The 14,573-nt window shown below is 52.0% G+C and overlaps 2 protein-coding genes and 1 pseudogene across 3 annotated transcripts in view; all 3 read right to left on the reverse strand.

Moving 5' to 3' along the window:
- The window catches only part of LOC122684462 (retinoic acid early transcript 1E-like), a 94,122-nt gene that overhangs the window by 24,974 nt on the left and 54,575 nt on the right, over positions 1–14,573 (reverse strand). The gene's annotated exons all lie outside the window — the stretch shown is intronic.
- LOC122684477 (UL16-binding protein 3-like) lies at positions 5,854–13,822 on the reverse strand. Its single transcript, XM_043888594.1, has 5 exons — positions 13,624–13,822; positions 8,462–8,713; positions 7,946–8,221; positions 7,198–7,330; positions 5,854–6,029 (listed from the first exon to the last, which is right to left on the reverse strand). The coding sequence occupies exons 1-4, from the start codon at positions 13,694–13,696 to the stop codon at positions 7,215–7,217; spliced, it is 717 nt and encodes a 238-aa protein (XP_043744529.1). The 5' UTR covers positions 13,697–13,822; the 3' UTR covers positions 5,854–6,029; positions 7,198–7,214.
- Positions 11,434–12,662, reverse strand: LOC122684482 (annotated as a pseudogene).

The following is a 14,573-nucleotide window of genomic DNA, read 5'->3' on the forward strand; positions in this document are numbered from 1 at the left end:
GAGGGTGTGGGGAGCCTGGGGGGAGCCCCCAGGAGAGACTCCAGTGGGAGGACTCTGGGGACTCATCCCCTCCTCTACTGGCCAGCCAGGCTCCTCCCCACGGTGGGTCACCCCGGGCTCCAGGTGGCAAGGGCTGCTGGCACCAACATCAGTCTTGCATCCTGGTCCTGCTTCTGCTGCACAACTGTGTCCACGGAGCGCAGGGTGGTGAGCTCCTGGTGAACCTGCCGGGAGAAGGCGGGGTGATGCGTTATAACCAGAGAGCGGACCTAAGCTGGCCTTGGTTAAAGAGCCTACGGGCGCAGTGTTGCCTCCACCTCCTCCTCCTCAATCCTTAGGTGACCTCCTTTCCTTCTTGGCAGCTGCTGGCCTAGTTGGCCACTTTCAGGCCAGCAAAAGGACAAATTGGTTGAAAAAGCAATGCTCAGACAATGGGAGCTAGGGCGGCGAGAGGCCAAGCATGGGCATGAAAGGAACACTGCTATCCCCAAGCTCCCAGCCTGTCACCCACGCCCCCAGGAGTGCGAGCCCCCGTGGCAGGGCTGGGCCAGGCCACCTTCCTGTGGGGGGAACTCAGACACCCCCTGAAAAGCACACAGCACTGACTTCATCTGTTCACACAGACCCTTCTCCTCCACACGGCCCCCTGCCCTTGAACTCCCAGGCCGCTGTACCAGCCATAAACCACCCGTGCCGCCCCGGGCTCTCACTTCCCCAGACACATCCCCTTAGGGGTCACAGCTCCTCCCCTGCAGCTCACTAAGTTCATTCCACATTTCTGCATCCTGAGAAGCCCAGGGCCGCCAATACCTTCCCACCTGTGAAGGGACCCGAATCACACTCTCCACCAACTGGCATCTTATCCCCTTGCCTGAGGACTCACCCCAGCAAAAGCCTCCCAGCCTGGTCCTCAGGAGGGACGGGAGCCCAGTCCCCCAAAGTGTGACATGGGGCCTGAGGGTGAGGAGGGGCACCCCCACTTCTTCCCTTCGGTTCCACATTCATATCGTCCACAGACTGTGGAGATGGAAACCTATAATGGTTATTGATTAAGACAGGAGCTGCGAAATCTGCAGAAAACAATAAATGTGTTCGTCTCTTCAGGCCTTTTGGCGAATGTCTCTGTGCACCTCCACGTTTGTGGTGTGACAACAGGCAAAGACAATGTGAAAAACCAAAGGAATCCCTCTGACCACTGCCCTGGTTTGCGAACCCCAGCACTGGGTGACTCATCACCTGGGGAATTAATTATCCAGTGGCTGCCTCGGCTGCCTGTTCATGAATCTCAACCCTGCCCAGTCCTGCCTCGTAGCCTCTGGTGGTGGGGAGGTGACAGGAGGGTGGGTCCTGCAGTTACAGGCTAGCGCCCCTCCTCTGCTGTAGACTGGCTTCCTAGGTCCCAGGGGCCACGGGGACACTGTGTGAGGCCGCAGAAGTGGCAGAGGATAGGGGAGGTACGACAGTTCTGGGGTCAGGGCTCAGTCCCCTGCTGGTCATCTTATTTGTTCCCTGTGGCCCTGCTTATGCCAAACCACACAGTCTCTTCCATCCTAGGACAGCTGGCCTCTCTGTAACGATTACCGAGTGGATGAGACCAGTTCATCCAGACCAGAGGTCCCTTCTCCACCAGACTCAGGACCCTATCAGTAGCCATGTTTAAATGATCGGTTTCCCCACTACATGTGGCGTGGCTGTGCCTCTGACCCTGTGGGATTGGGTTGTGATGCTCTGATTAGGATGTCACAAGCTGTCCCTGGCGAGGGCATGGCAAGCCACTCTGGTATTCTTGCCCGGAGAATCCCATGGACAGAGGGACCTGGTGGGCTACAGTCCATAGGGTCACAAAGAGTCAGACACGACTGAAGTGACTTAGCAGGCAGGCAGGTTACCCCCGGCACGATTTCCCCGCTGACGGACTTCAGTGTCATGGGTGCTACAGGGTCCTAGTGTCCTAGTAGCAGATCCCACCACACTCATGCCTTCATGTCCTTTCCATGAACACCTTCCACAGCTGAGTTGAGCATGCCTCTGCAGAGGCCTCTGGTCTTCAAATTATGAAATATTTAGAGTTCGGCCATTGATAGAAATGCTTTAGACCAGGCAGATATAAAACAGAGATGTGAAGGAATCACAGCCCTGCATGCTTTCAGGTTATGATTGTTAAAGAATCTCTGTCATTTTACCCAGAAAAAGGTGGTCTTGCAACATTCTATTTGTAGCAAAGGAAAGACAATATGAGAATGTACTCGTACTTCTCAACTATGGCAGCCTTCACCCCATTCCTAACCACAGAGACTTTTCCATCACTGGTTCAAATCCACAGAATGGGAAATAACCACTGTGTGGGTCTTCACACACCATGATACCCCTGTAAGCAGGATGCAGGACGGTTATGTATTCAATACTCTGTATCTCATGCATCACATTAATAGCAGTGGGGCTGTGATGATGCTTCAGATCCCTGGACATGATGTGAGTCACACACTGGGTCCACAGGAATGTTGGGGTGGCTTCTGCGTCCCAGTGTGCACTTACCTGAGTCAATGGCCATGTGGCTCCCAAGGATGGGGAAGGCCAGAGACTGCTGCACTGCGCTTGCCATGGTGATAAGAGGGCCTTCCTGCTGGAAACTGGCATCTCTCTCTAGTCATGGATTCTTGGTTCTGATAACTGGCTCAGTTCTAGAAACTGGGCAGTGTATCCAGACAAGCTATTGGGATGGCTCTTTTCAGCGTCCTAATCATCCAGCTTGTGTTTTATTTTCGTTTCTGGGGTTTTTTGTTTTTTGGTCGGCTGCCTGGCTTTTGGGATCTTAGTTCCCTGACCAGTGATCAAACCCGGGCACCTGGCAGTGAAGGCCCGGAGTCCTGCCCAGTGGGCCAGCAGGGAACTCCTTTGTGTCATTCCTTTCCACCGTGCAGGTTGTATCTAGGTTGGCCGCCCATCCAGGCTGTCTGCCTCTAGGGTCGCCCTGTGCTGTGAACCAGCATCACACTCTCTGCGGTCAGGACCCGGCTGGCCTTCCCATCTCTCTGGTCATATCAGCCACTGCGCCTGCTCTGTTCCTGACACAGTGAGCCCCCACCTGGAATCTGCATGTGTTCAATCCCTGTTTCTGATGAAGCCCACTGGAGACACCATCTCCAAGCAGCATTCCTGACCTTTATTTAGCCAAAGTCCTCCTGTGTTACCAGCCAGGGTTCCTGGACTCGATCAATAGAAGCTGATAAAAGGCCAGACACAGATTCAGGGGAAAAGAAGCTTCATTGGGACTCATGAGGAAGCAAAAACCAGTAACATGTTTCCTTGCTGGCTCCAGAGCGTGGGGGATCCCGTCCTACATATGAGATGAGCGTGGGGGCGGGTCCTAGGTTCTGACCAGGGGGATGACCTGGGTGATTTGTTCCCCTTGGTGGTGCTGTGTGCAGGGATCATGACCAGTACCTGCTTTTGCTCCTGGCTGCTCTGAAATCGCTTTGGGTTTTTGGTCTTTTTGTATCTTGTTGTTGATTATTTGCCCCAACTGCACAGGCACACAATTATTTTCAGCCCCTTATAATTTCTTTGTATTTTGATGCTTGATGTGACTTTTGTCCAGGTACACTCACTGCAGCAAACTGTCCCAGCCTGTCTCATGACCCACTGAGGGGTTCTACACCCTTATTCTGAAGGGTTAAGGGGCCGAAGCTTTCTTCTATCCAAACTTCTCCCTGCTGGACAGGGACCACTGAACTGAGCCTCCCCTCAAGGTGCAGAAGTCCCTCACAGGGACCTACATGGATCTGGGCCACCCTCCACTGGAATGGGCTATATTTCTTGAGCCACCATGAGTGTTATTTCAAACTGGTAGATCCTACAGACACAAAGTCAATCACAACGTTAAATAAACAAGGACTAGAAAGGAAAGAACAACAATAGACATTAAAGGCCCTAGAAAGGGAAGGAACCAGGTTAACTTTGAGAGGACTTTCTTTTTTTCTAAACTCTCTGCAGAGGCAAAATCTCCCATGACAAACTTGTGAAGCCCCTCTACCTGTATATTTGAGGTGGATAGTTACAACTTAATGTAAGGTGCATATTTCCTTAATATTGATCTCAGAGAGACAGCAGTGAGCGGTGCTAAAGAAGGATCTTAGTTTCCTGCCCAGGAATTGAACCTGGGTAGCTTGGTGTAAAATGAGGAATTCTAGATACTAAACACCAGGGGCGAGATGCTAAGTTCCCTTGGCTTTTACTGTCTTTCAAAGTAAGAATGTTTCAAGGAGGCAAAAACTGTAAAAATAGGTACCAGTGTTATTACTGGAGACATACAGAGAAACAGTTTATTTAATATGGAAGCAAAGCGTAAATATACACCCAGAGAGGAGTTCAGGCATCCTGATGAGCAGCACAAAGAAGCTAGGCGAGGGATTTCACACACACATACATTTCTCTATCCTCCCTGGTGGGTCAGTTGGTAAAGAATTTGCTTGCAATGCAAGAGACCCGGGTTCGAACCCCAGGTTGGGAAGATCCCCTGGAGAAGAAAATGGCAACCCACTCCAGTACTCCCCTGCCTGGAGAATCCATGAACAGAGGAACTGGCAGCTTACAGTCCATGGGATCCCAAAGAGTCAGACATGATTGTTTAACTAATTTTCTTTCACTTTCACTTCCGTACATGCATCTATTCTTCCCCGGCTCCCCTCCCATCCCCACCCAGGCTGCCACATAACATTGAGCAGAGTTCTATGCGCTACACAGGAGGTCCTTGCTGGTTATCCATTTTAAATAAATCAGTGTCTACATGTTGATCCCAGACTCCCTAACTATCCCTTCCGCCCATCCTTTCCCCCAGCAACCATAAATTCACTCTCTAAGGCTCTGAGTCTCTTTCGTAAGTAAGAGCACTTGTATCACGACTTTTTGGATTCCGCATATAAGTGATGGCAAAAGGTGTTTCTGCTTCTCTGTCTGACGTATGTCGCTCAATATGACAATCTCTAGGTCCATCCATGTTGCTACATATGGCGTTATTTCATTCTTTTTGACGCTGAGTAACATTGCACTGGATATATGTCCACATCTTCTCTCTCCATTCATCTGTCAGTGGACACGAGGTGGCTTCCAGGCCTGGCTGCTGGGAACAGCGCTGCCATGAACACAGGGTGCATGCATCCGCTCAGACCACGTTTTCTTAGAAGCACCAGGTACATTTAATCCATAAGGTGGAGAAATGGTGAAACATCATGACTTCTCTCGTGAGAGAGAACCTTAAATACTTCAAGTTTTCTGGAGTACCGAGATTTTGATTTAAAAAGCAGCAGCATAATAAATGGGCTTCCCCAGTGGCTCAGATGGTAAAGAATCCGCCTGTCAATACAGGAGACACAGGAGACGCGGGTTCAATCCCTGAGTTGGAGAGGTTCCTGGAGAAGGAAACAGCATCCCACTTCAGTGTTCTTGCCTGGAGAATCCCATGGACAGAGGAGCCTGGCGGGCTACAGTCCACGGGGTCGCAGAGAGTCGGACAGGACTGAGCGACTAACACTTTCACTTTCAGCATAATAAATTATTAAGGGAGACAGTCATAAATAAAACTTCGCTCAGCTGAAAATAGGCTGAGGTGGTTTCTCCAGACACAGAAAGAATCCCTGAGTTGTATAATAGCAAATGACATTTTTCTTGCAATATCACTTGCAAGAATGAGGTAACGAGGCACAGAAGAGTCTAACTATCCACAAACTAGAATAAGATGAAAAATGTCCTGTTTCTGGAGATTTCTTCAAGTACTTGAATATTTAAGTATAGGTATTCCATCATGTATCACCAAAAAAAAGTGGTGAAATAAATTGTTTCTTTTTTTGTTTTTTCAGATGCTGAGTAGGATTTCATCAAATGTGATAAAGGCCATGAGATGATGCATCTACTGTGTCACAGCAACCGGATAACATACTCAGGATTCATGGGGTCTGATCTCCTGGATCTAAAGAGAAGAACAAGAGAAAGGCAGACAGAGCACCTGTTGGGCTTCCTGGGAGCACCATCTCCTGCAGAAAAGAAAGAGGTTGATCCAGGAGCGTGAGGAACTCCTGTCACTTTCCTGGGGCTGTCCCTCCCCAGCCCTCCCCAGCCCTGCCCTCACTGAGGGGCTCCTATGTCCCCCACCCCCACCCCAGGCCCAGCAGCTTCTTGTCCCCTCCTCCTTCCTTCCTGCATCACAGAGTCACCCCAGGCCCTGACACCCCCTGCTCAGGCTCAGGACTGGAGCCAGTGAGGAATCAATCTGCTCCCTTCACTCAGGTCCGGATCCTCCTGGACGGGGGCGTAAAGGACCAGGAAGCAGGTCCCCGGAGGAGGGGCCTTGCCTCCTGACAGCCCTGGGGGGCTGCAGGCAAACCTCCTTCCTTCCCTCCCCTCCAGCCTCTGAGCAGCACACACAGCTCTCAGGACCAGGGTCCCTGCCCCCCATCTCTTCCTGGTCCCGCCCAGCTGGGCGCCTCCACCCCAGCTCAGGCCCACCATCCCCAGGACCTCTGCTCAAGGCAGGGCCGCTCAGTGATGGAGGCTCTGGGTCCCCAGGAGGCTGGTGACGGGCAGGCCACAGGCTGAGTCAGAACTGCTGCTGCCCCAGGAGCACAGGCCTGGCCTCGCCCCTTCCCACAGTCTCTCCTGTGGGGCTCCTGCCTTGCCTGCTTGGCCCAAGCCACTTCCTGTGAGAACAGGCCTTTGCAGTTGGGTCTGCAAAGGCCTTCCTGCCCTTCCTCCTGGGATGAGAGCCCGGCCCCTCTCATCTTGGCCCCTGGGTGGGTCCCCTCCCCGCTGACACGTCATGTGGAGCCCCCATGCTGCTCTCAGCCCCGGGAGTCCTGCCCTCGCCCTGAGCGCCTGCTGTTCTCACACCACCCACCCTGGGCCCTGCCAGCCAGCGGTCTGTGCTCAGTCAGGGGACGTGGCTCAACCCTTTCAGCATCAATAGGCCCTCAGCCTAGTGAGGGCCCCTCCCTTTTCACAATGTCACCTGACACTGGGGACCTCTCAGAACTCAGGGCTGAGCTTGTCCGAGTTCTGCTCTCAGGTGACATGGGGTCTTATCCACTGGCTCATTTCCAGGATGAAGAGGTTTAGTTAGGGGCAGGGGTCGCCTGGGATTCACCTTCCCCCTCCTCACAACAGGCCCTGTGCCCCTGCCTTCCCTCTGGATTCTGCCCTCAGAACCTGTTCTTTGAAAGGACTCAGCCCAGGAAGACAGTTATGATGAAACTGGTGAGGACCACAGGGAGGATCCAGGCTTCAGTCTTGATGGCTGTGGCCCTGGGCTGCACCGTAGGGGGAACCGTGGTCGGTGATGCTGCAAGGAGAGTGAGAATGATGCCCTTGTCTAGACCCCAAACTCGGCAGATGCCTCCTCACCCCCCCTGACTCAGGTACCCCTCCTCTACAGACAGCTTGTACCCATCACATGGAGGCCCCAGTGATAGGTCCTCAGATAAGATGGAGGAAGGGAGGAGCCCAGTCCTCAGGGGCTCTGACAGCTGATGGGGGAGCGAGGTTTCCAACACAGCCACTCAGTCCTGCTGTGACACAGAGATGGTGACGTGAAGATGGAGTCCTCAGGAGCTGACAGCAGAGGTGGTATTGACAGATTTCCAGAAGCAGGATTGGTGACATTTGAAAAATGATTCTGGAAAGAGGGTACAGTGAGAAATAAATTCCAGAAATCAAAAAGATGTATACAGGTTTGGGATCAGCAAAAATCCATGTTCAGTCGCAGAAAGGCCTGTGCTGTGAGGAGAGATGACAGGAGGTGGAAGAAGAAGGAGGATGACAGAGCACCCCCGGGTCATTGGTCTGCCAGGACAACTCACCTCTGACAGATCACTTTCTCAAACACACACACACACACATGGGAGTCAGTCCATGTCACCACGAGGGGACTATCACTTTCTCCTCCCTTCTCACTTACCCGAGGTCTTCAACATTTTCTCCCAGCGCCCCATGAAAGCCTGAAGCCAGGCCCGGCAGTCTCCCATGGAGACCTTCTTCAGGAACTCGGTCACAGCTCTGTCATTCTCCCACTTCTCTTTCATCCATCTGCCTCCAGGGTGATCCACTCTCCAGTGTCCATTCTCCGAATCAAAGTGGAGGCTCATTTGTCCATTCAAGCCAAACTGCCAGGATCCACTGATGTGTCTGTCATCCTCACAGCGACATGTCATCCTGGCCTGCAGGGTGAGAGGGTCTGCTCCCACCGTGGGAAAGAAAGACTTCAGCCTCTGGGCTTGACAGATTCTTTTCCCCACCTGGGTCTACCTCCCCTGGGTTCACGTCCCCTCGTTGCAGGTCATCTGGGCTCAGCTAATCTGGCCCTGGTCTCTCATGCAACAGCTGCTCTTTCCACTGGACAACTAGGGAAGAACCAATATCCAACTGTGTTTTTAAGCCCCATCTGCTCCTCCTGTACTTGGACTTTCTAACTTACCCGTGACCGTGGGTTTCTCCAGTGTAAAGTCACGCAGTTGGTCCCTGATGTCTCTGAGAGTTTCGATCTGTGTGTCCCAGGACTTCATGGTTTTCACTTCTTCTCCCAATGGACTTGTGAATATGATCTTAGCATGACCACAGTCATAGGAGAGAAAATCCTGTCCGTCCACCTGGCCATGAACCTCACACAACACCTGTCCAGGTCTGGGCTGAGGATCGATGGTGAAGTTATAGGACAGAGAGTGAGCGTCTGTGAAGGCAAACCGCAGAGAGGGTGAAGACCCATAGGCCTCCTCCCCCAGGTCTGTGGCAGCAGAGGAAGGCTGCGGGCTGGGCTGACAGACCAGGACCTCCGCCTGCCCCCCACCCTCACCAGGCACGACTGAGGAAGGCGACGAAGCCTCAGACGGGCAAGAAACCCCACAGCCCTGGAGATGCCCCGTTTCCACTCTGCTTACAAGCTTCCCACGTGGGACGAACCAACACATACGTTTCCCAGGGATGGGCCAGGCTGGTTCAGAAGGAAAGGCCAAAACCCAGAGGATGTCAGGGTCTCTCTGAGTGTCTGTGGGAGATGCAGAGGGTAAGGGGGCTGTTCCTGAGGAAGCGGATCACAGCCAGTGGGGGTGTGGGTGGGGAGGATGAGCACAGAACCCAAAGCTGGAGAAGGGAGAGTTAATAATTACGGGTCACTTGGCTTAGCAAGGCCGGGGAGCCACTGCTGATCTCCCACTAGGATGGGACTTGGAAGCCTGGAGAAAGGCCTGGCCCACATGGCATGAAAGAGAAAGTCCAGAACTTCCGAGGCAGGTGGTAGAGGAGGGGATCCAAGGCTCAGAAAAGTGAATCTGCCAGGGCGGACACGGTGTGAAAGGGCAGGAAGGTGTGCAGTCCATCAGCTCCACGGGAAAGCCTGATGGGCTCTCTGGAGCCTGAGAGGAAAGCGTGGATGAGAAGCATCTCCAATAGCTCCAGGATGACTTTTGCAGAAGGTCAGGGATGGTGGTAGGACTTGGTGTTCCTGTGGGCTTCTATCAGGAAAAGGGATGGAAGTTGTGGAAAAATCAGATTTCAGGTGGGGGTGCTCTAGGTCAGCAGAAAAGAGGTGCAGGGGTCAAAGCAATTAGAGAGTCTCAATGCCAGCCAGGGCCTGACTGCAGAGAATATGATGCTGGCTCATAGCACAGAGTGATCCGAAAGGCAAACAGATGGGCAGGAACCTAGCTACAAACTGTACCATTGAAAGAATTAAAGAGAGGCAGCACACAGGCTGGATGATCAGGAAGCCAAAGGCAGCCATCCCTACCAAACATCTGATCCAGGCCCATTTTCCGGATCTAAGCCACTTCTCAGAAGGTATCAACAGAGAAAGAAGCCACGTTCTAAAGAGGAGGGCATTTTCATCATCACATCTAGTGCAAAAGTGCTTCCATTCTTTCCCAAAGAGCCACATGGTTATTTACTGGGGTAAGTGAACCTGCAGAAGCAGAAACTACTCTCACATTCACACTGCACCTAGTGTGTTTTCTGATATCATGCACAGGAACCATATGATCATCGTCCCCCAATTGTTGAAGCGATGCTCGGACTACTAAGTCATCAGTGGACAGCAGACCAGGTTCTGCTTACAGTGGTTATCACTGGGTCCACAGACCACACAGCAGTCATTTCACATGCCGTGGACTTGTGACATGCACGGAGACCTGAGTAGCTAGTAAATTAACGTGGGGTGAAGGCTACTGTATTAGTGAACTCCAGATTCAGACCTCAGACCCTACCTTCCCATCCCCAATAGTACGTGTACACAATATCCTGGAGGAAATACAGAGACAAGTATCCAAGCTACAACCTCTGGAGGGCTTCAGGGGTGTGGTCCCTATCCTAGCTCCAGTTAATTACCGCTGTGGCCATAGGTTTCCTGTAATGGTACATAAGAAATATTTTAGGCTTCACAGACCCTAGGTCTCTGCTGCAATCTGCTGTCCAGCACAAAAGCAGTCACAATTGGTGAACGGTGAGCATGGCTGGAGCTGCTTCCTGGGCAGATGACCCAGCAGAACCAGTGACATTAGAGGTATCTGTGGTCAGAAAGGTGCTACAAGCCATTTTCTACTTGAAGGCTCACAACAGAGACCCCGAGTGTCCTGAAGTGAGGCCATGTCACTTGCCGTGGGGAAAGTCACACCATTGAAACGTGGCTCCTGGTGTGGTCCTGGGGCCTGGCAGAGATGAGGTCTCTGGTCATGGAATGTCAGAGTTGCCCATCGTGATGTGGGCTCATTAACCCCTAATCATTAGTTCAGCTAGACCAGCCAGCATAGGATAGAAGTGGTTATGTGTTTGGCATAATAGGGCCACAGGGAACAAACAAGACCCACCAGCAGCTGGCCTAGATGTGACACTAGAGTTGTTATGTGGTCACTATCCTCTGCTCATGCCTGTGGCTTCCCCTATGGCACTTTGGACCAAGGTAGCTACTCTGTAATAAAGGAGCAGGGGCATTAGCCCATAACTGCTGGACGGTTTTTACTTTCCTAAGAAAAAGTACTGCATGTTGAAGACAAATCATTCCCAAAACTAGTGAAAGAAAGCAAAACTTTAAAGGTGAATCACGTGCATCGTCTTTAGAAGTTAAGAAAATAAAAGGGAGTTGGTAGTAAGATTGTTATTTCAAATATGTGTGTTTAAACAATTTAAAAACTATTTTGTAAGAATATACCTATACCTCAAAGGCAACTATGTGTAAAAAATTTACACAAACATTTTCAGTTCAAGCTAATAAAAGTGATATTGAGAAAGCATTCCACATCATTAAGTCTGTTTTAGAAAGTTCAGATGCTAAAGCATTCCTAAAGCTCAGTGTTCTGAAAGACAAATCTGCTTCTCTGATGCTGGGTGATGCATGTGACTAGCTGGCTCCAAGTGGGCCTTGACAGGCACCTTCCTTCTGATGCTGGGGTGTGAGAGGAGAGTCAGACACAGGCCCCCAGGGCTGCACGGACCTCTGTGAGACACCGGGCCCTTTGCTGGAACTGCACCTCTCCTCTGGATCGAAGGCCCAGCACAAGCCATCACATAAATGGTTCATCAGGACAGTTGATAGGCTGGGCTATTTGGTAACCCTTTTTCAGGTACTCGGCCACATCAAACGGGTAGATGTCCACTTAGGGTGTTTGGCCAGAGTCATAAACACGTGGGCTCTTTAGTAGCAGCATGCTGACTTCTCAGTTGTGGCATGCAGGATCCAGTTCCCCAACCAGGGATCGAACCCAGGCCCCTGCATTGGGAGTGTGGAGTCTTAGCCACTGGATCACCAGGGAAGGCTGGAGAACTCATTAATAACCAGACTTTCAAAAGCCATCCATCGATCTGTGTTTTTGCTGTTCCCCAGACAGTGAGAGTCCATGGGGAACAAGACTCTGGAGAGGGACTGGCTTTGCTCTTAACTTGAAGTTGTTCAATGACAGAGCTCCTAGGAGCCAGGTCTTTGTGGAGGGCTTCCTTCTGACCAGGTAGCTCATTCCACAGGCAATCTGAGCAGCCATGTGAACTAGCTTTTGTTGAGAAGTTGCCTGCGGACTATTGGCCTCTACATATTTGTACTGTCATAAAAATAATTTAAGATCCCCCAAGTTCATGTAAGGCAATCCACCATGGGCTTTTCCCCTTCTTCTGTTCACACATGGGTAATAGGAAGATTTCTGGGATGAAGATCTCCTAGCTTACAACTTTCAGGGAGCATCGTTGTCACCTGAATTTCAGAAGCTTGATCCCTAACTGTCTTTACAAATGCTTGTTGCTCTTTATCTGGATCTTTTTCATCTACATAAACCCCATGGAAAGTACACCAAAAGGTACCTTCTTAGAGTACATCTTTTGAGTTCCTCTCCCTGGTTAGATACTTTGATATCATTCACCTTAGCTTTGGCCTCCAAAAGAGTGACACTTCTCAAGTCCTACTCCTCTACCCACAAGGGAGGATAACTGGAGATGGGAGCTGTATTGTTGGGTGTGTTGCCTCTCACATACTGAGACATCTGGGTAGGACTGGGACTGAGACAGCCCTTGGGAACTACTGCTGGCGCTGATGCTATCTTCCAGTTCAATCCTTTTCATACTATGAAGATGCAAAACAGCTAATACTAGTACTACAAGAAATATACCTGGACAGCAAATCCCTAGGCTGATACAAAACACACGTGTAGACACGGCTGGAGCTGCATGTATAGGGTCATAAATGGGTTCCTCTGCTGGTCGTTTTGTCCAAGGCTGAAGTTTTCTGTCCTCAATTTCTGGATGGAAACTTTTCCTTCGTTTCAACTCTAAGACTGTGAAGCTTTCTGAAGTTACTGTCAAGTTGAGCTATATTTAGTATCATAACTTCAGAATCTACTTTGCCAGGACACGACAGCTGGAGCCCAAACACTGATACAGTGCTTGGGAGAACCGGGGGCAGGGGGCGCCGGGGCGGCAGGCAGCCTAGCGGACCCCAGCGGTCCCGGCGGCGGCCTTTCGGATGCGCGTCCCGGGGAGACCCGCCCGCACATCCGTCGCTCGGAGCTCTACCCTCCACCGCCCAAGAGAATCTCGGTCGCCCGCTGCGGCCCACCCCCGCCCAGGGCCCTGGACGGCCGCGGAGCTCTCCTCGCCCGGCCGCCCTGCAGATGTTAACTGATCGGTGATAAAGAGCGCTGGTCCTTCAAGGGCCGACAGCAGTAGGGACCAGAAGGGGCTCTGCGCGCAGATCGCGGGCTGGTGCTTTTCGGGGCGGCTCTGGGTCCCTTCCCGCCGGGAGGCAGACGGGTCCCAGCTCGCCGGGCTCCAGGACTCCCACTTCCCAAGGGGCGGACTGGGCCCTGAGGGGCCTCAACAGCATTCCCTGTAGCGTCCTGGCCCCCTCTTCTCCTAGCGTCACCTCCCAAACTCCCCGCATTACTGCTTCACCCAAGGCACCGCTGTTCTGCCCCGGAGAGCCGGCAAGTAGCCCGTGGGAGCCACCGAGACGCAAAGGGGCCAAGGGAAGGGAAAGAGGAGGGGGCCGCGGCGCCACCCCGCAAGGAGTTTCGCGAACCCCCGCGCCGTCACCACCCCTGTTCAGGTCGTAACTCACCCAACTTCCACGCGCCCCGCACCCCCCCGCAGCTTCATCCCCGAGCTCACCGCCGGGCGTCCCGCTGAACCAGACAATCAGAAGCAGGACCAGGAAGCCAAGACAGGTCTCGGGGCCACCCATCTCTCCCTTTGCCACCTGGATCTCAATTTTGCACGAGAGGAGGATGCCAGGTCAGGTGAGCGGATCCTTTCCTCGGGGGCACGTTCTGCACTTCTGTGGCAGCCGGGAGTTCCTCTGCGCTGAGGCCAACCCCGGGGCGGGGCCGGGCGGGCGCTGGCGTCACCTAGTGAAACCGCTTATGTTCTGGACTCTGCCCCGCCCCACTCGCCGCTGCCAGGGCTGTTGCCGCCGCCTCTTCCCACTCCTTGGAGCTGTACTTGAGCTGTGCTTGGGCTGATAGCCAGAATCTTCCTAGTTAGATCATTTTGTCATTTTGGTCTCCCTAATTAATAGAAATTGATCAGAGGTCAGGGAAGAATCTCTGGCAAGAAGGTCATGGAGGGGAGAGCTCAGGGCTTCCTCCTTCCCAGTTTGAGCTTGCCTTGGATGATCACTGACCTTTCCACTGTACTGAGTTTCCTCAGGGTTTTCCACACTATCTTATGAAAACCTGAAGGAGCTTTTCAGCCAACCCAGTTACTGTTTCTGATGCTAGTTCCCGTGGCAACCATCCAGGGGAAATTAAAGTTCCTGAAAGAAGGCCATTTCAAGGTGGCTTCTACTCTGGTAGAAACAGAAAACAAAAAGATGAGCCAAAAGCAATAAATAAATGGGTCCTCATCAAGCTTACATGCTTTTGCACAGCTAGGAAACCATAAACAAAACAACAAAGGCAAACTACAGACTGGGAGAAAATATTTGCAAATGATGTCACCCTTGCAGGTGACAAGGGCTTAATTTCCAAATATATGAAAAGCTCTTATAACTCAGTAATAAAGACAGGGAACCCAATCAAAGAATGGGCAGAAGATCTAAATAGACATTTCTCCAAAGAAGG

Source organism: Cervus elaphus, chromosome 26 (assembly GCF_910594005.1).
Source record: "Cervus elaphus chromosome 26, mCerEla1.1, whole genome shotgun sequence".
NCBI lineage: Eukaryota > Metazoa > Chordata > Mammalia > Artiodactyla > Cervidae > Cervus > Cervus elaphus.

Excerpts from the sequence above, each read along its gene's own strand:
- LOC122684477 (XM_043888594.1), bottom strand. The coding sequence starts at position 13,696 with ATGGGTGGCCCCGAGACCTGTCTTGGCTTCCTGGTCCTGCTTCTGATT. Across the intron at positions 8,714-13,623 it reads GTTCAGCGGGACGCCCGGCG|ACGCTCACTCTCTGTCCTAT; the intron begins GTGAGCTCGGGG and ends TTGCCTTCACAG. Across the intron at positions 8,222-8,461 it reads GGAGAAACCCACGGTCACGG|ACCCTCTCACCCTGCAGGCC; the intron begins GTAAGTTAGAAA and ends CGGTGGGAGCAG.